At 51.9% G+C, this 27,399-nt stretch overlaps 1 protein-coding gene and 1 pseudogene across 2 annotated transcripts in view; one reads left to right on the forward strand and one right to left on the reverse strand.

Annotated features, from left to right (window-relative positions):
- dapk2b (death-associated protein kinase 2b) overlaps positions 1-27,399 on the reverse strand; it is a 187,820-nt gene that overhangs the window by 112,752 nt on the left and 47,669 nt on the right. For both annotated transcript variants that reach the window (XM_070865236.1, XM_070865235.1), the window contains exon 2: positions 1,519-1,669. In XM_070865236.1, coding sequence (XP_070721337.1) covers positions 1,519-1,595 — 77 coding nt within the window. In that variant the 5' untranslated portion in view covers positions 1,596-1,669. The remainder of the gene's footprint in view (positions 1-1,518; positions 1,670-27,399) is intronic.
- On the forward strand, positions 9,064-16,274 carry LOC139233570 (uncharacterized; annotated as a pseudogene).

Below are 27,399 nucleotides of genomic sequence, written 5' to 3' on the forward strand. Positions count from 1 at the left end.
GAACTGAACAATCCTACCATGTGGTCTGCTCTGACAACGTTCTTCATGAAACTTAAAGCAATTGGAGTTCAAGGTAAAAACTAAGATAAGAAATGGAGGAGGAGGGGCTGAGGGGTGCGAGAACGGATTGGAGTGGCTTCTGGATTTGTGCTGGGCCAGCAGCTCAGTAGAAATTGTCCAATTCTCAGTTGGCACTAATTGGGGGGGGGGGAGCAGAGGGCAGAGTCTGATGAAGCAGCCATGAGTCTACAAAAGGAGCAAAATACAATTGGTAAATGGACAAAGTCAAAGGAAATCCAATGTGGATAAATGCAAGGTACTGGAGGCATTTGTAAAACCGTGGATGGTGTAAAATTAGCCAAGGGTGACAGTGAAAGGGGAGCATCACTTTCACTCTCCCCTCTCAGCAATGAATTACTGTGGGCCAGCAAGCAAAGCAAATGGAGTGCTGCATTACATTGCTAAATCAGTGGATATTACACGTTGTTCTGCTGGCCTACTGTATCTGGTTTTGGTCACTGAGGCAGGATGGAATTATTAGAAGGTCGGGAGGTGAAGGAGAAAGGAGGCAGGAGGCTGGTCCGGGGGACAGAAGAGTGAAGTCTGAGGAATGAACAGAGGCAATTGCAAAGGGACCCTATAGAAGGTAAAGATACTAACCAGCACAGGAAAGACAAACCCAGAGGGGTGTGGGATGAAAGTGGAAGAGACAAAGGTTCAAAAAGGTGAAGAACCAGGAGGGCGGCAATAAATACCTTGGTACAGGCAAGGGAAACAACACAAAGTGAAATCTTGCAGAAAACAAACGAGATAAACACAGAAAGAGTGGATGGGAGTCAAAGGTTGGCGACATCTGTTCAAACAGCAGCGGTGAGGCAGGGGGCACACTTTGGGTTCCCAAAAATCAATCCCAACCGCATCACACACTGGCAGAGCTGTGCCGAGTATGCAATGCGGAGACTACTGAAAATGCTCAGTAACAGTGCTGCAGAGGGAACGCACTGCACAGTCCTGATCTACTGGACAAAGAATGCGCTTTGTTTGACAGCAACAAACAAGTACACAGATTTTAAACCAGCAGTGCTTCCCAGTTGAAGATAATACAAAATGTAATTCAACTGCACATTAAAAATGAAGTATTAATTCAAGAACTACAGTAATAAACTAATTGACGAATGAAGTGTACAAGTTTCACGGCACGGTTTGCTGGTGCAGCAGAGTGCAGGAACATTACTGTTTAGTGAGTGCTGGCAGGGGCTCAGGAACAGAGGCTGGGTGGCCTGTGAGCTCCCACAACAGAGACAGCCTCAAAACGAGGAAAGGAAACAACTTTAAAAACCGGGACGGGCAAAAAGAATGGGGTGACCAGGGTCGACATGGCCCAAACTTTTAGGCTGTTCAGTGCAGTTTGCACACGGGGGATCCACGATTTATCCTCAGAAGGAATTTCCAGATTTCATGCACCAACATGCAGCTCAGTTGAACAAAATATGCGAAGTCAAGTTATAGTATTCCTACCTTCCCAGTTCTTCTCCAATTTCATAAAATTCCTCCACCCGCTGCTGCTTGAAGGAAGCCATATCCAAAGTCCTCATTCATCGGCGATTCAACAAACCATTTCATTCAGCAAACGCATTCACAATCCATTTCCATTACACTGCATCGGCTCCTAGGGAACAAAAAACTGCTTAGAAAATGTTGTCGGTATATTGGGGGGGGGGGGGAGGAATGCAAAATATCACACCCCAGTTTGCCACTCGATTAATTCACATTTTAATGAAAGTGTGAAGGTACAACTTAATTAGATCATGAGAAACTTTGAGAAACTCCACATGTTCATTACCGCACAAAATGGATTCTGGGTAAACTGGAGAAAGTAAGACTCGATAGTCTAGAACCATTTTATTGAAGGATATTTCATAGTCTCTTTCAACAGAAAATTACATTATAGTCTATTTTTAATTCAAAGTCATTTACATCGAATGTACAGCACAGAAACAGGCCATTCGGCCCATCGGGTCAGTGCTGGGGTTTATGCTCCACACCAGCCCCTCCCACCCCTCCATCTCACCCCATCACCATATCCTTCTATTCCTTTCTCCATCATGTGTTTATCTATTGTCTGTGCTATTCGCCTCAACCACTCCCTGTGGGAGCGAGTTCCACATTCTAACCACTAAATAGTTTGTTCAATTTTCTATTCCATTGATTAGTGACTATTTTATGTTTAGGGCCCCAAGTTCTGGTCGCCCACAAATGGAAGCATCTTCTCCTTAGTGGCTAACTAAGGAAGTTAAGAATGGTATTAAATTGAAAACAGAGGCATACAATGTTGTGAAGGACAGTGGAAGGCCAGAGGATTGGGACATTTTTAGAAACCAGCAAAGGACGACTAAAAAAAAGAGAGAAGATAGTTTGAGAGTAAACTAGCAAGAAATATAAAAACAGGCAGTAAGAGTTTCTACAGGTATATAAAAAGGAAGAGAATAGCTAAAGTAAATGTTGGTTCCTTAGAGGATGAGACTGGGGGATTAATAAATGGAAAAAAAGGAAATGGCGGAGACTTTGAACAAATATTTTGTATCGGTCTTCATGGCAGAAGACACTAAAAGCATCCCAATAATTGATAATTAAGGAGCTAGTTGGGGGGGTGGGGGGCAGACTTAAACAATCACAAGAGAAAAAATACTCGGCAAACTAATGGGACTAAAGGTGGACAAGTCCCCTGGACCTGATGGCCTGCATCCTCGGGTCTTAAAAGAAGTGGCTGCAGAGATAGTGGATGCATTGGTTGTAATCTACCAAAATTCCCTGGATTCTGGGGCGGTCCCAGCAGATTGGAAAACAGCAAATGTAATACCCTTATTTAAGAAAGGAGGGAGACAGACAGACTATAGACCAGTTAGTCTAACATCTGTCGTTGGGAAAATGCTGGGGTCCATTATTAAGGAAGCAGTAGTGGGACATTTGGAAAATCATAATTCAATCAAGCAGAGTCAGCATAGTTTTATGAATGGGAAATCTTGTTTGACAAATTTGCTGGAGTATTTGAGGATGTAACGAGCAGGGTGGATAAGGGGGAACCAGTGGATGTGGTGTATTTGGATTTCCAGAAGGCATTCGATAAGGTGCCACATAAGAGGTTACTGCACAAGATAAAAGCTCACGGGGTTGGGGGTATTAGCATGGATAGAGGATTGGCTAACTAACAGAAAACAAAGAATCAGGATAAATGAGTCATTCTCTGGTTGGCAAACAGTAACTAGTGAGGTGCCGCAGGGATCAGTACTGGGACCTCAACTATTTACAATCTATATTACTGACTTGGATGATGGGAGGACTGAATGTAATGTAGCCAAATTTGCTGATGTTACAAAGATAGGTGAGAAAGCAAGTTGTGAGGAGGACGCAAAGAATCTGGAAAAGAATATAGACAGGCTAAGTGAGTGGGCAAAAATTTGGCAAATGGAGTATAATGTGGGAAAATGTGAGGTTATCCTCTTTGGTAGGAAAAAAACCCCCAGCAAATTACTATTTAAATGAGGTGAGATTACAAAATGCTGGGGATCCTTCTCCATGAAACACAAAAAGTTAGTATGCAGGTACAGCAAGTAATCAGGAAGGCAAATGGAATGTTGGCCTTTATTGCAAGGGGGATAGAGTATAAAAACAGAGAAGTCCTGCTACAACTGTACAGGGTATTGGTGATGCCACACCTGGAGTACTGCGTACAGTTTTGGTCTCCGTATTTAAGGATGGATATACTTGCATTGGAGGCTGTTCAGAGAAGGTTCACGAGGTTGATTCCGGAGATGAGGCGGTTGTCTTATGAAGAGAGGTTAAGTAGGTTGAGCCTATATTCATTGGAGTTTAGAAGACAGAGGTGATCTTATTGAAACGTATAAGATTCTGAGGGGGCTTGACAGGGTTGATGCAGAGAGGATGTTTCCCATCATGGGGGAATCTAGAACTAGGGGGCATAGTCTCAGAATAAGGAGTCACCCATTTAAAACAAATGAGGAGGAATTTCTTCTCTGAGTGTTGTAAATCTGTGAAATTCTCTGCCTCAGAGGGCTGTGGGGGCTGAGTCATTGAATATATTTAAGGTGGAGATAAGACAGATTTTTGAGCGATAAGGGAGTCAAGGGTTATGGGGAGCGGGCGGGGAAGTGGAGCTGAGTCCATGATCAGATCAGCCACGACCTTGTTGAATGTCGGAGCCGGCTCGAGGGGCCGAATGGCCGACTTCGGCTCCTATTTCTTATGTTCTCCACCTCTACCCCATCAAACTATTACATAATCTTGAAGACCTCCATCAGGCCTTCTCCTTTCTAGAGAAAAGAGCCCCAACCTATTCAATCTTTCCCGGTCAGGATAACCTCTCGGTTCCGGTGTCATTCTCATAAATCTTTGTGCACTTTCTCCAGTGCCTCTGTGTGCGCTTTATAATATGGAGACCAGAACTGTTCGCTGTTCTCCAAGTGTATTCTAACCAAGACTTTATACCAGTTTAACATAACTTCTCTGCTTTTCAATTCTATCCCTCTACAACGGAACCCCACCCGCTTGCTTTCCTTTCTTTAAAAAAAAAGATATTAACCTGCGTCACTCCTTTACTGATCTGTGTACCCTCGGTTCCTCTACCCCACTTAGACACTTATTTTCCAAGGATTCTTCTCACCAATATGTATAACCTCGCACTTATTTTCCAATTACACACCCATTCTGCGAGTTTATTGATGACCTCCTGTAGTTTGTCACAGTCCTCCCCAATTTGGCATCATCTGCAAACTTTGAAATTGCACTTCCAATTCCCATCCCCGAGTCCAAATTGTTTGAGTGACCAACAGTGGTCCCTGCAAAGATCCTTGTGGAACACCATTTCCCAATCCGAGTAACAACCTTTAACCCCTAGTCTCCGTTTCCTGTCTTGTAGCCAGCTAGCGATCCATTCTGCTACTTTTCCATTGGATCCACAAGCAATTACTTCTTCACTAAGGTTGGTCAAACATGACCTTTTGAAGTCCGTGTTGACTAGTCTTTACTATATTTTCAGTTTCTAGATGTCTTTCTATTACTTCTTTGAGTAAGGATTTCATTATCTTTCCTACCACCAACATTAAGCTAACTGGTCCACAATTCACTTGACTTGTATTTGAAAAGGGAGATAGAAGAGATAGGGAGATAGGACATTAGCTGTCCTACAGTCATCTGGCAGTATACCGTTTTATAATGAATTTGATAAATATACAGGTTGAACCTCCCTTGTCCAGAACTCCCTTATCCAGAACCATTCCTGGCCACAGGGTGGCGCATGCACTGAACTCCGACATGAACAAATTGGGGTCCTTCCTCGCTGCCGACTCCTGCAATCGCTGGCCTGACCCTGCGATCCAACCCTCCCCCCCCCCCCCATGATCTCTCTGTCGCACTCCCAGCCCCAAGCCAGACAGCCCTGATATCCCCTTGCTCAGTACCTGTACCATCCAATTTAACGTGACCACCCCTCGTCTGGAAAAATCTCTTATCCGGCACCGGCCAGTTCCCGAGGGTTCCGGATAAGGGAGGTACAACCTATATAATAACTGATTCAAATTATCTGACAATTCAACTTTTTAAAAGCACTAAATTACGACTTTGATGTCTTCTGTATGTTATTTTGACAGCAAACCCGTGAACTCTTGGGAACACCACCACCTCCACGTTCACCTCCAAGTTACACACCATCCTGACTTGGGAATATATCAGCCGTTCCTTCATCGTCGCTGGGTCACAATCCTGGAACTCCCTCCCTAACAGCACTGTGGGAGCACCTTCACCACACGGACTGCAGCGGTTCAAGAAGGCGGCTCACCACCACCTTCTCAAGGGGCAATTAGGGATGGGCAATAAATGCCGGCCTTGCCAATGACACCCACATCCCAGGAACAAATTTAAAATAACCTTATTAAATTACTGGATAATTCAAAATTTTTAAGCCCTTCCAAACAATTTTTTTTTTTTTTAAAAACAACTTTAAATGATATTATACAAGATTATATTGTATTAGTAATATCCAATGATCATAGGGGAGGAAAGACCTTCTCCTTTGTTCTTTCCTCTCCTTCACCCTTTCCCTGTCTCGGTATTTGCTTAAACTCTTGTCACATCTCTAACATTTTCTAGTTCTGACGAAAGGTCACCGACCTGAAACATTCCCTCGGTCTCTCTGGCCACAGATGCTGCCTGACCCGCTGAGTAGTTCCAGCATAGCGGTCTTTTGTTTTTGTACGGTGATGTGACAACGTTGATTATTATCGAACGGAAAGTGAACTAACCTGTCCACCTCAAGGCTCGATCCTGAGCCAATGGGAAACGCTGAGCAATTTCCCGCTGAAAGAAAATGCTCCCTGGCCAGAGCGTCCTTGCAAATTACTGGCTCTGTATTATTGGCCGGAGGCGGTGCAGAAAAATCACAGAGAAACTGGCCCTTTGGTAATTAATCTTCATTTTCCAGTTGCAGGGAAATATAATTTTAGACCTTGTAACAGCTTAATGTGACAGCAGAGGATATTTAATTTCAAATCAAAAAATTAATTAAATAGACAGCTGGATTGGCCATCTGAATGCCAATCCACAATTAAACAACTAAATCAAATGACAGATCTGCTCTTACATTGGAACAGGAGGAGGCCATTCAGCCCCTTCAGCCTGCTCCACCATTCAATTAGATAATGGCTGATCTGTACCTCAAATCCATTTATCCGCCTTAGCTCCAGATCCCCTTACACAAGAAATATCTGTCGATCTCAGAGTTGAAAGCTCCAATTGCCCCCCCAGCACCCAGAGCCTTTTGCATCCCAGATTGCTAGTGCCTGGTGTGTGGAAAAGGTGCTTTTCAAAATAGGAATCAAACACCTCGGTGGTTTTGACTGTTGTGTGTTGCAGAACACCCCAGCTGGACAAGCTGGGAGAAATCTCCGGTCTGAGTCAGTAGGTTCAAGCCCCACCCCAGGCTTTGAGCAGGTAAACTATTGGAAGAGCAGGGAATTCATCGGTGTCCAGTTCAACATTCTGTCTTCAAGCACCATGCCGAAAACTCATCAGCTACAATTTTGAGGCCTGTACCACCAGCGGAGCCTTGAATGCAGGGGACAGTTTATCGGAAAATCGGTGAGCAGCCCACTGTTTTGGGCAGAAAAATCAGCCACCATTCTCCAATCATCATCATCATAGGCAGTCCCTCGGAATCGAGGAAGACTTGCTTCCACTCTTAACAGAAGTCCTTAGGTGGCTGAACAGTCCAATATGAGAGCCACAGTCCCTGTCACAGGTGGGATAGATAGTCGTTGAGGGAAGGGGTGGGTGGGACAGGTTTGCCACACGCTCCTTCCGCTGCCTGCGCTTGATTTCTGCATGCTCTCGGCGATGAGACTCGAGGTGCTCAGCGCCCTCCCCGATGTGCTTCCTCCACTTAGGGCGGTCTTTGGTCAGGGACTCCCAGGTGTCAGTGGGGATGTTGCACTTTATCAGGGAGGCTTTGAGGGTGTCCTTGTAACGTTTCCTCTGCCCACCTTTGGCTCGTTTGCCGTGAAGGAGTTCCGAGTAGAGCACTTGCTTTGGGAGTCTCGTGTCTGGCATGTGAACAATGTGGCCAGCCCAGCGGAGCTGATCAAGTGTGGTCAGTGCTTCGATGCTGGGGATATTGGCCTGGACGAGGACACTAACGTTGGTGCGTCTGTCCTCCCGGGGGATTTGTAGGATCTTGGAGACATCGTTGGTGGTATTTCTCCAGCGACTTAAGGTGCCTACTGTACATGGTCCACTCCTCTGAGCTATACAGGAGGGAGGGTATTACTATGGCCCTGTAGACCATGAGCTTGGTGACAGTTTTGAGGGCCTGGTCTTCAAACACTCTTTTCCTCAGGCGGCCGAAGGCTGCACTGGCACACTGGAGGCGGTGTTAGATCTTGTCATCAATGTCTGCTCTTGTTGATAATAGGCTCCCAAGATATGGGAAGTGGTCTTCGTTGTCCAGGGCCACGCCGTGGATCTTGATGACTGGGGGGCAGTGCTGTGTGGCAAGGACAGGCTGGTGGAGGACCTTTGTCTTACGGACGTTTAGCGTAAGGCCCATGCTTTCATATGCCTCAGTAAATACGTCGACTTCATCCTGGAGTTCAGTCTCTGTATGGGCACAGACACAGGCGTTGTCCGCGTACTGTAGCTCGACAACAGAGGTTGGGGTGGTCTTGGACCTGGCCTGGAGATGGCGACGGTTGAACAGGTTCCCACTGGTTCTGTAGTTTAGTTCCACTCCAGCGGGGAGCTTGTCGACTGTGCGTTGGAGCATGGCAGGGAGAAAGATTGAGAAGAGGGTTATAGGGCGATGATGCAGCCCTGTTTGACCCCGGTCCAGACATGGATTGGGTCTGTGATGGATCCATTGATAAGGATCACGGCCTGCATGTCATCGTGGAGCAGGCGAAGGATAGTGACGAACTTTCGGGGGCATCCGAAACGGAGGAGGACGCTCCATAGACCCTTGCGGTTGACGGTGTCAAAGGCCTTTGTAAGGTCGAAGGCGGCCATGTATAAGGGCTGGTGCTGCTCCCTGCAGCTGTCACACTGCAAAAATCATGTCCGTTGTTCCCCGTACGGGACGGAATCAGCACTGTGATTCCGGGAGGAGCTCCTCGGCCACAGGGAGAAGGCAGTTGAGGAGGATTCTAGCGACAACTTTCCCAGTGGCTGATAACGGAGATTCCTCTGTAGTTGCCGCAGTCGGACTTGTTCCCTTTTCTAAAGATGGTCACAATCACTGCATCTGAGATCTCCCGGCATACTCTCCTCCATCCAGATGAGAGGAGGTCATGTATTCGTGCCAGCAGTGCCTCTCCGCCATACTTCGGCGAATCAGCAGGGTTTCCATACGCTCCCGAAGCCTTATTATTAAGCTGTCTTATGGCTTCTCCAATAAGTTAGTGGGCGCAATGGTGGTGCAGGGCAATGGATGTCTCACCCACCATTGTTCAATGTTACTGCTGTATTTGTCTGTATAACACCAGCCACTGCATGTCAAGTATGGGAAGCACTTGGAAAGATCTGAGACATGATAAAGTATTAGATAAGTGTAAGTCTTTCCTTCAACATGCACTTACTCACCAATAACCTGCTCACTGGTGCTCAGTTTGGGTTCCGCCAGGACCACTCTGCTCCAGACCTCATTACAGCCTTGGTCCAAACATGGACACTATTGTGTGCCTAACACAGATGAGACTGCACACAGGGAGGTTAAAGTAACAGTGACCTCAGTCTTTAATAAGACACTCCAGAGTGAGGAACAGGCCTTAGGGGCTGGCTTATATACAGTGCTCCCAAGGGATGCTGTGATCCCTTGGGACTTCAGGGGATGAGCTCCCTGGTGGCGGAACATGGGAGTGCATGCTTTACAGATGCACAACATCACTCTCTCCTCCCCCCCCCCCCACCCAAGTCAAAATGAAAACTATTTACAAGGTGAGACGGTCGGGAGCCTTTCTTTCCCTGGTGGACCGCCTCGGTACAAATGTCTGTTCTGGTGTGTTGGCTGTGCCCTCGCTGGGCTGGCGTGTTGTTGGCCCTGCAGGGCTGCTGGGTGAGCCTGGCCTTGCTGGGCTGTTGGGCGTGATGGGTTCGATTTCCTGGTCCGGGGTGGTGTCCTTGATCCTTTGGGTGTGTGTTGTGGGCTCAAAAAGGTGGTGTCTGCTGTGGGTTGTTCAGGGCAGTCTGTGAACCGCAGCCTCGTTTGGTCCAGGTGCTTTCTGAAAATGTGTCCATTGTCTAGTTTGACTACAAACACCATACTCCCTTCTTTAGCTATCACCGTGCCCGCGATCCACTTGGGACCATGTCCATAGTTTATAGCACATACACAGGATCATTCAGATCAATTTCCCGTGACACAGTGGCGCGACCATCGTTTACATTTTGTTGCTGCCGCCTGCTCTCCACCTGATCAAGCAGGTTGGGGTGAACCAGCGAGACTCTGGTTTTAAGTGTCCTTTTCATGAGTAGCTCAGCCGGGGGCACTCCTGTGAGCGAGTGGGGTCTCGTGCAGTAGCTGAGCAGTCTTCGGGACAGGTAGGTTTGGAGTGTGACTCGTTTAAGGCTCTGTTTGATGGTTTGTACTGCCCGCTCTGCCTGCCCATTGGAGGCTGGTTTAAACGGGGCCGAGGTGATATGTTTGATCCCATTGCGGGTCATGAATTCTTTAAATTCGGCACTGGTGAAACATGACCCGTTGTCACTGACCAGTATGTCAGGCAGGCCGTGGGTGGCAAACATGGCCCTCAGGCTTTCAATCGTGGCAGTGGTGGTGCTTCCCGGCATTATTTCACATTCAATCCATTTTGAAAAAGCATCCACCACCACCAGGAACATTTTACCGAGAAACGGACCCTCATAGTCGACATGGATCCTCGACCATGGTCTGGAGGGCCAGGACCACAAACGTAGTGGTGCCTCTCTGGGCGCGTTGCTCAACTGAGCACATACTCTGCATTGCCGTACACAGGACTCTGGTGTAAGTCAGAGTCGATACCGGGCCACCAACGTGAGATCTGGCTATCGCTTTCATCATTACTATAACTGGGTGTGTGCTGTGGAGATCCAAGATGAACGTCTCCCTGCCCTATTTTGGTAGCACTACGCGGTTACCCCACAACAGGCAGTCTGCCTGAACGGACAGCTCATCCTTTTGCTGGAACGGCTTGATTGGCTCTTGCATTTCAACGGGGATGTTGGCCCAGCTCCCGTGCAGTACACAGTTTTTTTTTTTACTAGGGACAGCAGAGGATCTTGGCTGGTCCAAGTCCTAATCTGGCGGGCCGTGACAGGTGATTTATCATTTTCAAACGCTTCCATGACCATCAACAAGTCTGCAGGCTGTGCCACCATCAACAAGTTTGCAGGCTGCGCCATTTCCACCCCCGTGGTGGGCAATGGTAGCCGACTGAGAGCATCCGCACAGTTCTCGGTGCCTGGCCTGTGGCGGATGGTATAGTTATACACTGATAGCGCGAGTGCCCACCTTTGTATGCGGGCTGAGGCATTAGTATTTATCCCCTTGTTTTCAGCGAACAGGGGTGTGAGGGGCTTGTGATCGGTTTCCAGCTCAAATTTGAGGCCAAACAGGTACTGATGCATTTTCTTTACCCCAAACACACACACTAATGCCTATTATGCTGTCGGCCCTCTCGGCCTTAGACAAGCTCCTGGAAGCATAGGCAAAGGTTGCAACTTCCCCACAACGTTAGCTTGTTGTAATACATACCCGACTCCATACGACGATGTCACATGCTAGCACAAGTCTTTTATACGGGTTATACAATACAAGCAGCTTATTGGAGCATAAAATGTTTCTGGCTTTCTCAAAAGCAATTTACTTGGTTTCTTCCCCATACCCAGTTCTCACCTTTGCGCAATAACACATGTAGGGGCTCTAAAAGGGTGCTTAACCCCAGTAGGAAGTTACCAAAATAGTTGAGGAGTCCCAGGGATGACCGCAGCTCCATGACGTTCTGTGGCCTGGGCGCATTCCTGATAGCCTCTGTCTTGGCGTCTGTGGGCCGAATGCCATCCGCCGCGATCTTTCTCCCCAAAAACTCCACTTCTGTTGCCATGAAGATGCATTTTGACCTCTTCAGCCGCAGCTCTATGCGATCCAGTCGCTGGAGGACTTCCAGGTTTTGTAGGTGCTTGGCGGTGTCCCGACCCGTGACCAATATGTCGTCCTGAAAGACCACCATTTGTGGTACCGACTTGAGTAAGCTCTCCATGTTTCTCTGGAAGATCGCTGCAGCTGACCGAATTCCAAATGGGCATCTGTTGTAGATGAACAGTCCCTTGTGCGTGTTGATGCAGGTGAGGCCCTTCGAAGACTCGTCCAGCTCCTGCGTCATGTAGGCCGAAGTTAGGTCGAGCTTGGTGAACGTCTTGCCTCCTGCCAGCGTCGCAAATAGATCGTCTGCCTTAGGTAGTGGGTATTGATCCTGTAGCGAGAAACGATTAATAGTTACTTTATAATCACCGCAAATCCTGACCGTGCCATCACTTTTGAGTACTGGAACAATCGGGCTGGTCCACTCGCTGAATTCCACTGGGGAGATGATGCCTTCGCGTTGCAGCCTGTCCAGCTCGATTTCCACTCTCTCCCTCATCATGTGAGGTACTGCTCGCGCCTTGTGGTGAATGGGTCGTGCCTCTGGGACCAAGTGGATCCGCACCTTCGCCCCGGAAAAGTTTCCAATGCCTGGCTCAAAAAGGGAAGGAAATTTGTTAAGAACCTGGGCATGAGACCTCATCGACATGTGACGTCATCCCAGTTCCAGCGGATTTTTCCCAGCCAGCTCCTTCCAAGCAGTGTGGGGCCATCGCCTGGGACAATCCAGAGTGGCAGTTCGTGCACCATGCCTCATAGGTGACCTTGACCATGATGCTGCCCAGGACAGTGATGAGCTCTTTGGTGTACGTTCTCAGTTTCGTGTGGATGGGGCTCAGGGCTGGTCTGAATGCCTTGTTGCACCACAGTCTCTCAAACATCTTTTTACTCATGATGGATTGGCTAGCGCCAGTGTCCAGTTCCATGGCTACAGGTAAGCCATTCAATTTTACGTTTAGCATTATAGGTGGACATTTCGTCAAAAATGTGTTCACCCCGTGTACTTCAGCATCTGCCTCCTCTCTCTGAGGCTCAAAATTGCTTTGATCCACCATGGACTGATCTTCCTCTGCCACGTGCTGGTTAGCAGGTTTTGCAGAGCTTGCAGCTCGTTGGAGGTGCCCCATTGTTCCACAGCTCTTGCAAACATACCCTTTGAAGCGGCATGAATAGGCTGAATGGAAGCCTCCACAACGCCAACAAGGTGTGAATTGCCTTGCATTCATCTTTTGTTGGGGACTCAGTCACCTGGGTCCTAGAAAAGGTGGCCCAAACATTGCCTGCCCTTCTATCAACTGGCAGTTCAACCCATTCTGCAGTCGAAAATACTACAACAGTCGAAAACTTCATAACACAAGAAAACTTCTTCTCAGACAATGAAACGTTCGCACATTCTTAGACAGAGCTGACACTACAAGACCGGAAAGAAGGACTGCCCTTATTGCAAGAGAGCTGCAGCATTATAACATCGATATAGCGGCTCTGAGTGAGACAAGATTTGCAGAGGGGGGCTGCGTGAGTGAACTAGGTAGCAGCTACACCTTTTATTGGAAAGGCAAGGCAGAGAATGAGAACAAGATCCACGGAGTTGGCATAGCAGTGAAGACTTCTCTTATGCAACAGTTTCCAAATCTGCTTGAGGGGATTAACGAAAGACTTATGAAACTGCGTTTCCCCCTGAATGCCAAGTGTCACATCACCATTATAAGTGCTTATGCACCCACCCTTCCAAGCCCCGATGAGATGAAAGAAAGGTTCTATGAAGATCTAGACAGACTGGGCAGGTCCACACCTGCTGGAGACAAGTTGATCAACTTGGGTGATTTCAACGCACGAGTTGGAAAAGACAGCAAGCGCTGGAAGGGAGTCATTGGACAGCACGGCACAGGAAAATTAAACAGTAATGGTCTCCTCCTCTTGAGTATGTGCGCGGAGAACGACTTGACTATCACAAATACTCTATTCTGGCAGGCCGACAAATACAAAACAACTTGGATGCACCCCAGGTCTAAGCAATGGCACATGATAGACCATGTCATTGTAAGAAGGCGAGACATCAAGGATGTAAAAATCACAAGAGCCATGCGGGGAGCAGAATGCTGGACAGATCACCATCGAGTCAGATCCACTCTCCAGCTGTACACTGCTCCACTTCAGCGCAAGCGTCCAAACCCGAGCAGAAGTGCCTTTAACACAGCCAGGCTGAAACACCAGTGGTACCGTGGGCAGTTCCAGGGTGACATCGATAACAGGCTGATGTCTCACGGACCGCTCATCGGCAACACCACACAGAAGTGGACAAAGCTCAAACAGATGGTGACAGACTCAGCAAAGACAACTCTTGGACTTAAAAAGAAGGTACACCAAGACTGGTTCGATGAAAACAACGTTGAGATCTGCAAGACACTGGATGAAAAGAAAAAGCATACCGAGAAGGGCAAAATGACCCTTCCTCAATTTCCAAGAGGGACTGCTACAGACACATGCAGAGCAAAGCACAGAGAGACCTTCGCCAGATGCAAGATAAATGGTGGCAGACGAAAGCAGAGGAAGTGGAACATTATGCTGAAACTCACAATACCAAGATGTTCTTCAGCGCCATCAAGTCAGTGTATGGACCATCAAAACCCAGCACTACCCCACTCCTTTCAGCAGATGGCAGCACTTTGATCAAAGACAGGACCGGCATAAATGAGAGGTGGAGAGAACACTTCAGTAATCTTCATAATCGACCTTCAACAGTGAATGAAGAAGCACTTGACTCCATACCCCAGCAACCTATCAAAGAAGATCTTGATCTTCCTCCCAGCATGGACGAAGTAAAGAAAGCCATCAACCAGGTGAGTACTGGAAAGGCTCCAGGAAAAGATGGAAGCCCTGCTGAAATCTACAAGGCCCAGCAACTCTCGAGGCCTTTCATTACATAATAACTAGCATCTGGGAAGATGAAGACACGCCACAGGACTTCTGTGACGCGATGATAGTTTCCCTCTTCAAGAACAAGGGCAACAAAGCAGACTGTGGCAACTACAGGGGAATATCGCTTCTGTCCATTGCTGGGAAGATCAGCGCCCGCATAGTATTGAACCGACTCATAGCTAGTGTCTCAGAAGTAAATCTTCCAGAAACACAATGTGGCTTTCGACCTGTCGGAGCACAGCGGACATGATCTTTGCACTCAGACAAGTGCAGGAGAAGTGTATTGAGCAGAGCATGGACCTGTACGCTGTATTTATTGACCTCACCAAGGCCTTTGATACTGTCAACAGAGCAGCGCTGTGGTCAATCGTGACGAAACTTGGGTGCCCAAGGAAGTTTGTCCACATCATCGAGCTGTTTCATGACAACATGACAGGTGAAGTGCTCTCAGACGGCACAACCACGGCCCCATTTGCCATCTCAAATGGAGTGAAACAAGGTTATGTACTCGCTCCAGTTCTGTTCAACCTATTCTTTACCTGGGTCTTGAACTATGCCATAAAAGACTTGGAGTTTGGGGTCTACCTGAAATATCGATTAGATGGTTCACTGTTCGACCTTGCCGCCTTGCTGCAAAGACCAAAGTATGGAAACGACTCCTCCTAGAGGCAGTCTTTGCTGACGACTGCGCCCTTATGGCACACAAGGAGAGTGACCTACAATTCATACTCAGCAAATTTGCTGAGGCAGCAGAACTGTTTGGCCTAACCATCAGCCTTAGTAAAACCGAGGTTCTCTATCAGCCTGCCCCTAGCACCATAGCACCTGCTCCCACAGTCTTCATCGGCAGTATACAACTAAAGTCAGTGGACAGCTTCAAGTACCTTGGCAGCACCATATCAAGTGATGGGTCCTTGGACAAGGAGATTGATGCCAGGATCTGTAAAGCCAGCCAGGCACTTGGTCGCCTGCGCACTAAGGTGTTGAGTCACCACCACATCCGATTGTTGGTGTATAGAGCAGTCGTTCTCTCATCTCTCCTTTATGGATGTGAGACCTGGACACCTACAGGCGTCACATCAAAAGGTTGGAAGCTTTCTATATGCGCAGTCTCAGATCTATACTCCACATACGCTGGCAAGACCAGGTGTCAAACTTTGAGGTTCTGGAGAGAGCACAATCAACTAGCATCGAGGTGATGATCAGGCGAGCCCAGTTCCGGTGGGCTGGACATGTCATCCGCATGGATGAATCAAGGATCCCTCGTCAGCTTCTTCACGGCGAGCTCTGTGAAGGTCGAAGACACCAGGGGCGCCCCCGCAAGCGCTACAAAGATTGCATCAAGGCTAACCTCCAGTACTGTGGCATCCGACCAAAGGACCTCGAGAATACAGCAGCTAATAAAATCCAGTGGCGAACCCTCACGAGGACTGCCTGCCAGACCTTCGAAGAAAGCTGATGTCAACGCCTGCGGGACACTAGAGACAGACGACATCAGGTGGCAGTACTGTCAGCATCAGGCACATCGAACTTCCCTTGTCCAACGTGCAAGAGACTATGTGCATCCAGAATTGGCCTATACAGCCACTTGAAGACACATGCCATTGATGATTAGCACATCAACGTCTTTGTTGGATACAACAGACTACCAAGAGACAATGCCAACAAGGTGTGAATTGCCTTGCATTCATCCTTTGTTGAGGACTCTGAGTCATCTGGGTCACCTGAGGCCTGCTGACAGTTGCAGACTCATGGGTTCTGCCCTGTACATTTCTGCTCGCAAACACAGTTCCAGTTAATTTATGAACATTGCTAGCACTTGTGTGCTGAGAGATTTGTTTGGTGTTATCACTGTGGACATAAACGCCTGTGCTATCGCAATGGCCTTACTGAGGGTTGATGTCTCTACAGTCAAAAGTTTTCGTAGGATGGTCTCGTGGCCAATGCCCAGTACAAAAAAGTCTCTGAGCATTTGCTCCAGGTAGCCATCAAACTCGCATTGTCCTGCAAGTCGCTTTAGCTCGGCGACGTAGCTCGCCACTGCCTGACCTTCAGATCGCTGGCACGTGTAGAACCGATACCTCACCATCAGCACGCTCACCCTCGGGCTAAGATGCTCCCGAATCAGTGTACACAGCTCCTCATACGACTTACCTGTGGGTTTCACCGGAGCCAGAAGATTCTTCATGAGGCTGAAGGTCAGTGCCCCGCAGACTGTGAGGAGGACCGCTCTCCTTTTTGCAGTGCTTCCTTCTCCGTCCAGCTCATTAACTACAAAGTACTGGTCTAGCCGTTTGACATAGGCTTCCCAGTCCTCACCCTCTGAGAACTTCTCCAGGATGCCCATAGTTTGCTGCATCTTTGCATTGGATTCGTATTCTCGTCGCCAGTTATTGTGTTCCTAACACAGATGAGACTGCACACAGGGAGGTTAAAGTAACAGTGACCTCAGTCTTTAATAAGACACTCCAGAGTGAGGAACAGGCCTTAGGGGCCGGCTTATATACAGTGCTCCCAAGGGATGCTGGGATCCCTTGGGACTTCAGGGGATGCGCTCCCTGGTGGTGGAACATGGGAGTGCATGCTTTACAGATACACAACAGACACGAGCTGAATTCCAGGTGAGGTGAGGTGAGAGTGACTGCCCCGGACATCAAGGCAGCATTTGACTGAGTGTGGCACCAAGTAAATCTGAAGACAATGGGAATAAGGGGGAAAACTCTCCACTGGCTGGAGTCATACCTAGCACAAAGGAAGATGGTTGTGGTGGTTGGAGCTCAATCATCTCAGCCCCAGGCAGTGTCCTCGGCCCAACCATCTTCAGCTGCTTCATCAATGACCTTCCCTCATCATAAGGTCAGAAGTGGGGCTGTTCGCTGATGATTGCACAGTGTTCAGTTCCATTCGCAACTCCTCAGATAATGAAGCAATCCGTGCCCGCATGTAGCAAAACCTGGACGACATTCAGGCTTGGGCTGATAAGTGGCAAGTAACATTCGCACCACACAAGTGCCAGGCACTGACCATCTCCAACAAGCGAGAGTTGATATTCAATGGCATTACCATCGCCAAATCCCCCACCATCAACATCCTGGGGGTCACCATTGACCAGAAACTTAACTGGACCAGCCACATAAATACCGTGGCAACAAGAGCAGGTCAGAGGCTGGGTATTCTGCGACGAGTGTCTCACCTCCTGACTCCCCAAAGCCTTTCCACCATCTACAAGGCACAAGTCAGGAGTGTGATGGAACACTCACCACTTGCCTGGATGAGTGCAGCTCCAACAACACTCAAGAAGCTCGACACCATCCAGGACAAAGCAGCCGCTTGATCAGTACCCCATCCACCACCTTCAACATTCACTCCCTCCACCACCGGCGCACCGTGGCTGCAGTGTGCACCATCTACAAGATGCACTGCAGCAACTCACCAAGGCTTCTTCGGCAGCACCTCCCAAACCCGCGACCTCTACCACCTCGAAGGACAAGGGCAGCAGACGCATGGGAACACCAAGGCACACAACATCCTGACTTGGAAATATACTCACCTCATCGTCACTGTGACAATGGCAGAGAATACTATTTGGCCAAAATATCAAACAAAAATGCTCGGTATAAAATCCTAGTCTGTGCTGAGGGCAGATAACATTGTTATAAAGGACGCTTCATAAATATTGTAGTTACTTTATAAATGAGTTTTGAAAGTACAAATTAATGAAGTAATAAAGACTGTCTGCATTCCACATACACAGCGATAGCCACAGACTGCATCAGCATTTCTACAATTGTTCACCATCTCTTTTGACCATAAGCAGTATTTTTAATGTTAAAAACAATAAAATCTAACTAAGTGTTGAAATTATAATACTGGACCGGAGTGTGCTGGAGCGGGACATCTCACTTGTGGCTGCAACCTTGGGGGGGGGGGGGGTTGAGTGCCAGTGTGGAGCAGGGCACCACTCGAATCTGCCCCAACACAGACAGTGGAAACATCAGGAAGAGTGCCGCTTTAAAAACTACACCAGGTCATTAAAAAGTACAAATATGATCTCAATTACTGAGTTAAATTTATGGGCATTGAACGTATTTCAAACAAAGGAGGGAAATAGGTGCGTGTCGAGTGTTGGTTTGAGTTGCTATACTTTCACATGGAGCACAGGGAGGGGCAGCACGGGTCAGAGGTCAGGAGTTTTTGAAGTTTATTGTGAGGAGATGCTGAAAGTGATCAATAAAAAGGGGATTATTTTATGGGCACACACACTGCACCAGAACGTTTCTAATCTTTACCCATCTGACATGAAAACATATTCAAAACTTTCCAAGTTAGACAAGCAGAACCTCTCTGGGACACAGCAAGGCGAGCATCCCAAACCATCTACCCAAAAGGCAAAAATGAAACAGTTTAAAATATATCGGGGCTACGGAGCCATTTTCAGCACAGAGAGTCCAGCTGGTTATATTTATGGTTCGCTTGCAGCAGAGAGCACAGCCCTTGCTCATCATGTGCAGGAAATGATTTCCATGTTGGAATGTATGCGTCTGTTGTGACCTGCCCCGTGGATCTCCCCTGGTCACACGACAGACAGCAACGTGATCGAGCTTCACAATCAAGCTCGAAAGGACAAAAATAATCATATAATCATGTACAGAGTGGGGGAACCGTGCACTGGTATTTAATTAACCTTCGAAAGGCCAACGTTCAACCTCAAAAAACTTTTCTGTCCCGTGCAGAGAATATTTTAAGTGCAGCTTTCCTGCACAACAGCAACCCTGTTGCAACCAGAGAACGCTGGCAGTCAGTCAGTGTGGAGACATCGAGTGTAGCCTGGTTACTGAGACTGATAGGATGGATCAGCTTTATTACCCCCCCTGCGCGCTGAGCCCCGCCCCACCCCTCCCCGATCACTCTGAGCCCCCCGCTCCCTACTCCCCGATCACTGAGCCCCCCGCTCCCTACTCCCCGATCACTCTGAGCCCCCCGCTCCCTACTCCCCGATCACTGAGCCCCCCGCTCCCTACTCCCCGATCACTCTGAGCCCCCCGCTCCCTACTCCCTGATCACTCTGAGCCCCCCCGCTCCCTACTCCCCGATCACTCTGAGCCCCCCCGCTCCCTACTCCCCGATCACTCTGAGCCCCCCGCTCCCTACTCCCTGATCACTCTGAGCCCCCCCGCTCCCTACTCCCTGATCACTCTGAGCCCCCCGCTCCCTACTCCCCGATCACTCTGAGCCCCCCCGCTCCCTACTCCCCGATCACTGAGCCCCCCGCTCCCTACTCCCCGATCACTCTGAGCCCCCCGCTCCCTACTCCCCGATCACTCTGAGCCCCCCGCTCCCTACTCCCCGATCACTGAGCCCCCCCGCTCCCTACTCCCTGATCACTCTGAGCCCCCCCGCTCCCTACTCCCCGATCACTCTGAGCCCCCCGCTCCCTACTCCCTGATCACTCTGAGCCCCCCCGCTCCCTACTCCCCGATCACTCTGAGCCCCCCCGCTCCCTACTCCCTGATCACTCTGAGCCCCCCCGCTCCCTACTCCCCGATCACTCTGAGCCCCCCCGCTCCCTACTCCCTGATCACTCTGAGCCCCCCCGCTCCCTACTCCCTGATCACTCTGAGCCCCCCCGCTCCCTACTCCCTGATCACTCTGAGCCCCGCCCCACCCCTCCCTGATCACTCTGAGCCCCCCTGCTCCCTACTCCCCGATCACTCTGAGCCCCCCCGCTCCCTACTCCCCGATCACTCTGAGCCCCCCCGCTCCCTACTCCCCGATCACTCTGAGCCCCCCCGCTCCCTACTCCCTGATCACTCTGAGCCCCGCCCCACCCCTCCCTGATCACTCTGAGCCCCCCTGCTCCCTACTCCCCGATCACTCTGAGCCCCCCCGCTCCCTACTCCCCGATCACTCTGAGCCCCCCCGCTCCCTACTCCCCGATCACTGAGCCCCCCGCTCCCTACTCCCCGATCACTGAGCCCCCCGCTCCCTACTCCCTGATCACTCTGAGCCCCCCGCTCCCTACTCCCCGATCGCTGAGCCCCCCCGCTCCCTACTCCCTGATCACTCTGAGCCCCCCGCTCCCTACTCCCTGATCACTCTGAGCCCCCCCGCTCCCTACTCCCCGATCGCCCTGAGCCCCCCGCTCCCTACTCCCCGATCGCTGAGCCCCCCGCTCCCTACTTCCCCGATCATTCTGAGCCCCCCGCTCCCTACTCCCTGATCACTCTGAGCCCCCCGCTCCCTACTCCCTGATCACTCTGAGCCCCCCGCTCCCTACTCCCCGATCACTGAGCCCCCCGCTCCCTACTCCCTGATCACTCTGAGCCCCCCCGCTCCCTACTCCCCGATCACTCTGAGCCCCGCGCTCCCTACTCCCCGATCACTCTGAGCCCCCCCGCTCCCTACTCCCCGATCACTCTGAGCCCCCCGCTCCCTACTCCCTGATCACTCTGAGCCCCCCGCTCCCTACTCCCTGATCACTCTGAGCCCCCCGCTCCCTACTTCCCCGATCATTCTGAGCCCCCCGCTCCCTACTCCCTGATCACTCTGAGCCCCCCGCTCCCTACTCCCTGATCACTCTGAGCCCCCCGCTCCCTACTCCCTGATCACTCTGAGCCCCCCGCTCCCTACTCCCCGATCACTCTGAGCCCCGCGCTCCCTACTCCCCGATCACTCTGAGCCCCCCGCTCCCTACTCCCCGATCACTCTGAGCCCCCCGCTCCCTACTCCCCGATCACTCTGAACCCCCAGCTCCCTACTCCCCGATCACTCTGAGCCCCGCGCTCCCTACTCCCCGATCACTCTGAGCCCCGCGCTCCCTACTCCCCGATCACTCTGAGCCCCCCGCTCCCTACTCCCCGATCACTCTGAGCCCCCCGCTCCCTACTCCCCGATCGCTGAGCCCCCCGCTCCCTACTCCCCGATCACTCTGAGCCCCCCGCTCCCTACTCCCCGATCACCGAGCCCCCCCGCTCCCTACTCCCCGATCACTCTGAGCCCCCCGCTCCCTACTCCCCGATCACTCTGAGCCCCCCCGCTCCCTACTCCCCGATCACTCTGAGCCCCCCACTCCCTACTCCCTGATCACTCTGAGCCCCCCGCTCCCTACTCCCCGATCACTCTGAGCCCCGCGCTCCCTACTCCCCGATCGCTGAGCCCCCCGCTCCCTACTCCCTGATCACTCTGAGCCCCCCGCTCCCTACTCCCCGATCGTCCTGAGCAGAATTCATTACAGCTTTCAAAGGGGAAGCAATAGATTTAACTGGGCTGGGGAGTGGGGCCAAGACTAATTGGATCATTGAGAGCCAGCACAGGATCGATGGGCCGAATGGTCTCCTTCTGTGTTGTAAAATAATTTGCTACGGGCATACTGAACAGAGCCCGCTGCACAGCAGTCAGGAGCAGCACTCAATCTGCCGGAACCTCCAATGGGACTGTTGGCACAGATCGTTACAGTGCCGCATTCCTCCTGTTTATACATTGTAGAGCAGCAAGAATAGACTCATCCGAAGGGGCATGCACACTCAGACAGCAGTTCATGGTTTATGGAATGTCCCGGAGAGTGGCTATGACCTCTGTGGTGATGCTCCTCACCATCGGGGTCTCACTTTAGTTGCTGCAAACTCCACGTCACATCCCAGGGCCCTGATACGGAGAACTTTATCGCAATGAGGAAACGGCCCAGGTCAGTGTAAAGTCACAGGGCTGGTTAATGGGACTTCGTCTGTCAAAACTCAAAGTGCCTCACAACTCACAGGTCAACAGGGCTGGAGAGAGGCAGCACGCAGTGGCAATAGTTAGGGGTTGATGTGGCACAATGCTAGCACAATCACAATGAGCTGTGTGCCCTCTCCCTGTGCTGCAAGTCATGGTGTGTGACAGAATCATGAATGTCATTCTAAGACATGAATTACATTACACAGGATACGGCACAGGAACAGGCCACTTGGCCCAACCAGTCCACGCCGACGGTTATGCTCCACTCGAGTCTCCTCCAGTCTTTTCTCATCTAACTATCCGCATAACCCTCTATTCCCTTCTCCCTCACATGCTTGTCCAGCCTCCCCTTAAATTTAACTACGCTATTCATCTCAACTACTCTGTGGTAGCAAGAATAATAAATCATTTCTTCATATCAACAACAACTTTAAAGCAGGTAGAACACCCCAAGGTGCTTCACAGAGGAGGGAGGGACTAAAGAACGTCAAGTCAGGGCAGGAGATATTGGCAGGATGAGCCAAAGCTTGGCAGGAGAGCTAGGTTTTAAAGAGGATCTTAAACGGAGGAGAGGGAGGTGGGGGAGGAGAGGGAGGTGGGGGAGGGGCTGGAACGCTCGCCCAAGGTGGACAGCCACTCATCGTTTCTCAAAGGTCTCGCGCAGGCTCCTCACCGGTTTTTACATTGTAAACACCGCATGGAACAGAGTGCAGCTTCCAGGGACCATTGGTGTGGAGGGGGTTTGTGGAAGGAATCCCAGAGCAAGGGACCTAGACGGCTGAAGGCATGGCCGCCGAACGGGGGCTGCACTGGCAGCCAGAGGATCGCACAGTTCAGCAACGTTGTAGAGCTGGAGGTGGTTTCAGAGATAGGGGGGGCAAGGCCATGAAGGGACTTAAACAGCAGGCATGAGAGTTTTAAATCTGAAGCATCCAGAGACCGGGAGTCAGTGTGGGTCAGCGAGCACAGGGGGTGATGGGTGAGTGGGACTCGGTGTGATTTAGGACACGGGGCACAGGGGGTGATGGGTGAGAGGGACTTGGTGCGAGTTAGGACACGGGGCAGTGAGCACAGGGGGTGATGGGTGAGCGGGACTTGGTGCGAGTTAGGACACGGGGCACAGGGGGTGATGGGTGAGCGGGACTCGGTGCGAGTTGGGGCACGGGGCAGTGAGCACAGGGGGTGATGGGTGAGCGGCTCTTGGTGCGAGTTAGGACACGGGGCAGTGAGCACAGAGGGTGATGGGTGAGCGGGACTCGATGCGAGTTACGACACGGGCCAGCGGGCACAGAGGGTATTGGGTGAGCGGCACTCGGTGTGAGTTAGGACACGAGGCACAGAGGGTGATGGGTGAGAGGGACACGGTGCAAGATACGACACGGGCCAGCGGGCACAGAGGGTATTGGGTGAGCGGGACTCGGTGTGAGTTAGGACACGGGGCACAGAGGGTGATGGGTGAGAGGGACTCGGTGCGAGTTAGGACACGGGGCACAGAGGGTGATGGGTGAGTGGGACACGGTGAGAGTTACGACACAGGCCAGCGGGCACAGAGGGTATTGGGTGAGCGGGACTCGGTGTGAGTTAGGACACGGGGCACAGAGGTTATTGAGTGAGAGGGACACGGTGTGAGTTAGGACACGGGGCTCAGAGGGTGATGGGTGAGAGGGACTTGGTGTGAGTTAGGACATGGGGCACAGAAGGTATTGGGTGAGCGGGACTCGGAGTGAGTTAGGACACGGGGCACAGAGGGTGATGGGTGAGAAGGACACGGTGCGAGTTAGGACACGGGGCACAGAGGGTGATGGGTGAGAGGGACACGGTGTGAGTTAGGACACGGGGCACAGAGGGTGATGGGTGAGCGGGACTCGGTGTGAGTTAGGACACGGCGCACAGAGGGTGATGGGTGAGAGGGAATCGGTGCGAGTTAGGACACGGGGCACAGAGGGTGATGGATGAGAGGGACACGGTGAGAGTTAGGACACGGGGCACAGAGGGTGATGGGTGAGAGGGACACGGTGCTAGTTAGGACATGGGGCACAGAGGGTGATGGGTGAGAGAGACCAGGTGCTAGTTAGGACATGGGGCACAGAGGGTGATGGGTGAGAGGGACACGGTGCGAGTTAGGACACGGGGCACAGAGGGTGATGGGTGAGAGGGACATGGTGTGAGTTAGGACACGGGCACAAAGGGTGATGGGTGAGAGGGACACGGTGCGAGTTAGCACACGGGACACAGTGGCGGATGGGTGAGCGGGGTGATGGGTGAGCGGGACTCGGTATGAGTTAGGACACGGGGCACAGAGGGTGATGGGTGAGAGGGACATGGTGTGAGTTAGGACACGGGGCACAGAGGGTGATGGGTGAGCGGGACACGGTATGAGTTAGGACACGGGGCACAGAGGGTGATCGGTGAGAGGGACATGGTGTGAGTTAGGACACGGGGCACAGAGGGTATTGGGTGAGCAGGACTCGGTGTGAGTTAGGACACGGGGCACAGAGGGTGATGGGTGAGCGGGACTCGGTGTGAGTTAGGACACGGGGCACAGATGGTGATGGGTGAGAGGGACTCGGTGTGAGTTAGGACACGGGGCACAGAGGGTGATGGGTGAGAGGGACACGGTGTGAGTTAGGACACGGGGCACAGAGGGTGGTGGGTGAGCGGGACACGGAGCGAGTTAGGACACGGGGCACAGAGGGTGATGGGTGAGAGGGACACGGTGTGAGTTAGGACACGGGGTGAGTTAGGACACGGGGCACAGAGGGTGATGGGTGAGCGGGACACAGAGCGAGTTAGGACACGGGGCACAGAGGGTGATGGGTGAGAAGGACTCGGTGTGAGTTAGGACACGGGGCACAGAGGGTGATGGGTGAGCGGGACTCGGTGAGAGTTAGGACACGGGCACAGAGGGTGATGGGTGAGAGGGACACGGTGCGAGTTAGCTCACGGGGCACAGTGGCGGATGGGTGAGCGGGGTGATGGGTGAGCGGGACTCGGTATGAGTTAGGACATGGAGCACAGAGGGTGATGGTGAGAGGGACACGGTGTGAGTTAGGACACGGGGCACAGAGTGTGATGGGTGAGCGGGACACGGTGTGAGTTAGGACACGGGGCACAGAGGGTGATGGGTGAGAGGAACACGGTGCGAGTTAGGACATGGGGCACAGAGGGTGATGGGTGAGAGGGACACGGTGTGAGTTAGGACATGGGACACAGAGGGTATTGGGTGAGCAGGACTCGGTGCAAGTTGGGACACGGGGCAGTGAGCACAGGGGATGATGGGTGAGTGGGACTTGGTGCGCGTTAGGACACGGGGCAGTGAGCACAGGGGGTGATGGGTGAGCGGGACTTGGTGCGCGTTAGGACACGGGGCAGTGAGCACAGGGGGTGATGGGTGAGCGGGACTTGGTGCGAGTTAAGACACAGGGCACAGGGGGTGATGGGTGAGCGGGACTCGGTGCGAGTTGGGGCACGGGGCAGCGAGCAAAGGGGGTGATGGGTGAGCGGGACTCGGTGTGAGTTAGGACACGGGGCAGTGAGCACAGGGGGTGATGGGTGAGCGGGACTCGATGCAAGTTACGACACGGGCCAGCGGGCATAGAGGGTATTGGGTGAGCGGCACTCGGTGTGAGTTAGCACACGGGGCACAGAGGGTGATTGGTGATAGGGACTCGGTGTGAGTTAGGACACGGGGCACAGAGGGTGATGGGTGAGCGGGACTCGGTGAGAGTTAGGACACGGGCACAGAGGGTGATGGGTGAGAGGGACACGGTGCGAGTTAGCACACGGGGCACAGTGGCGGATGGGTGAGCGGGGTGATGGGTGAGCGGGACTCGGTATGAGTTAGGACACGGGGCACAGAGGGTGATGGGTGAGCGGGACTCGGTGAGAGTTAGGACACGGGCACAGAGGGTGATGGGTGAGAGGGACACGGTGCGAGTTAGCACACGGGGCACAGTGGCGGATGGGTGAGCGGGGTGATGGGTGAGCGGGACTCGGTATGAGTTAGGACACGGGGCACAGAGGGTGATGGGTGAGAGGGACACGGTGCGAGTTAGGACACGGGGCACAGAGGGTGATGGGTGAGAGGGACACGGTGCGAGTTAGGACACGGGGCACAGAGGGTGATGGGTGAGCGGGACTCGGTGCAAGTTGGGACACGGGGCAGTGAGCACAGGGGATGATGGGTGAGTGGGACTCGGTGTGAGTTAGGACACGGGGCAGTGAGCACAGGGGGTGATGGGTGAGCGGGACTTGGTGCAAGTTAAGACACAGGGCACAGGGGGTGATGGGTGAGCGGGACTCGGTGCGAGTTGGGGCACGGGGCAGCGAGCAAAGGGGGTGATGGGTGAGCGGGACTCGGTGTGAGTTAGGACACGGGGCAGTGAGCACAGGGGGTGATGGGTGAGCGGGACTCGATGCAAGTTACGACACGGGCCAGCGGGCATAGAGGGTATTGGGTGAGCGGCACTCGGTGTGAGTTAGGACACGGGGCACAGAGGGTGATTGGTGATAGGGACTCGGTGTGAGTTAGGACACGGGGCACAGAGGGTATTGGGTGAGCGGGACTCGGTGTGAGTTAGGATACGGGGCACAGAGGGTATTGGGTGAGCGGGACTCGATGCGAGTTACGACACGGGCCAGCGGGCACAGAGGGTATTGGGTGAGCGGGACTCGGTGTGAGTTAGGACACGGGGCACAGAGGTTATTGAGTGAGCGGGACTCGATGCGAGTTACGACACGGGCCAGCGGGCACAGAGGGTATTGGGTGAGCGGGACTCGGTGTGAGTTAGGACACAGGGCACTGAGGGTGATGGGTGAGCGGGACTCGGTGTGAGTTAGGACATGGGGCACAGAGGGTGATGGGTGAGAGGGACACGGTGCGAGTTAGGACACGGGGCACAGAGGGTGATGGGTGAGAGGGACACGGTGTGAGTTAGGACATGGGGCACAGAGTGTGATGGGTGCGCGGGACACGGTGTGAGTTAGGACACGGGGCACAGAGGGTATTGGGTGAGCGGGACTCGGTGTGAGTTAGGACATGGGGCACAGAGGGTGATGGGTGAACGGGACTCGGTGTGAGTTAG

This window comes from Pristiophorus japonicus, chromosome 21, assembly GCF_044704955.1.
Source record: "Pristiophorus japonicus isolate sPriJap1 chromosome 21, sPriJap1.hap1, whole genome shotgun sequence".
Taxonomy (NCBI): domain Eukaryota; kingdom Metazoa; phylum Chordata; class Chondrichthyes; family Pristiophoridae; genus Pristiophorus; species Pristiophorus japonicus.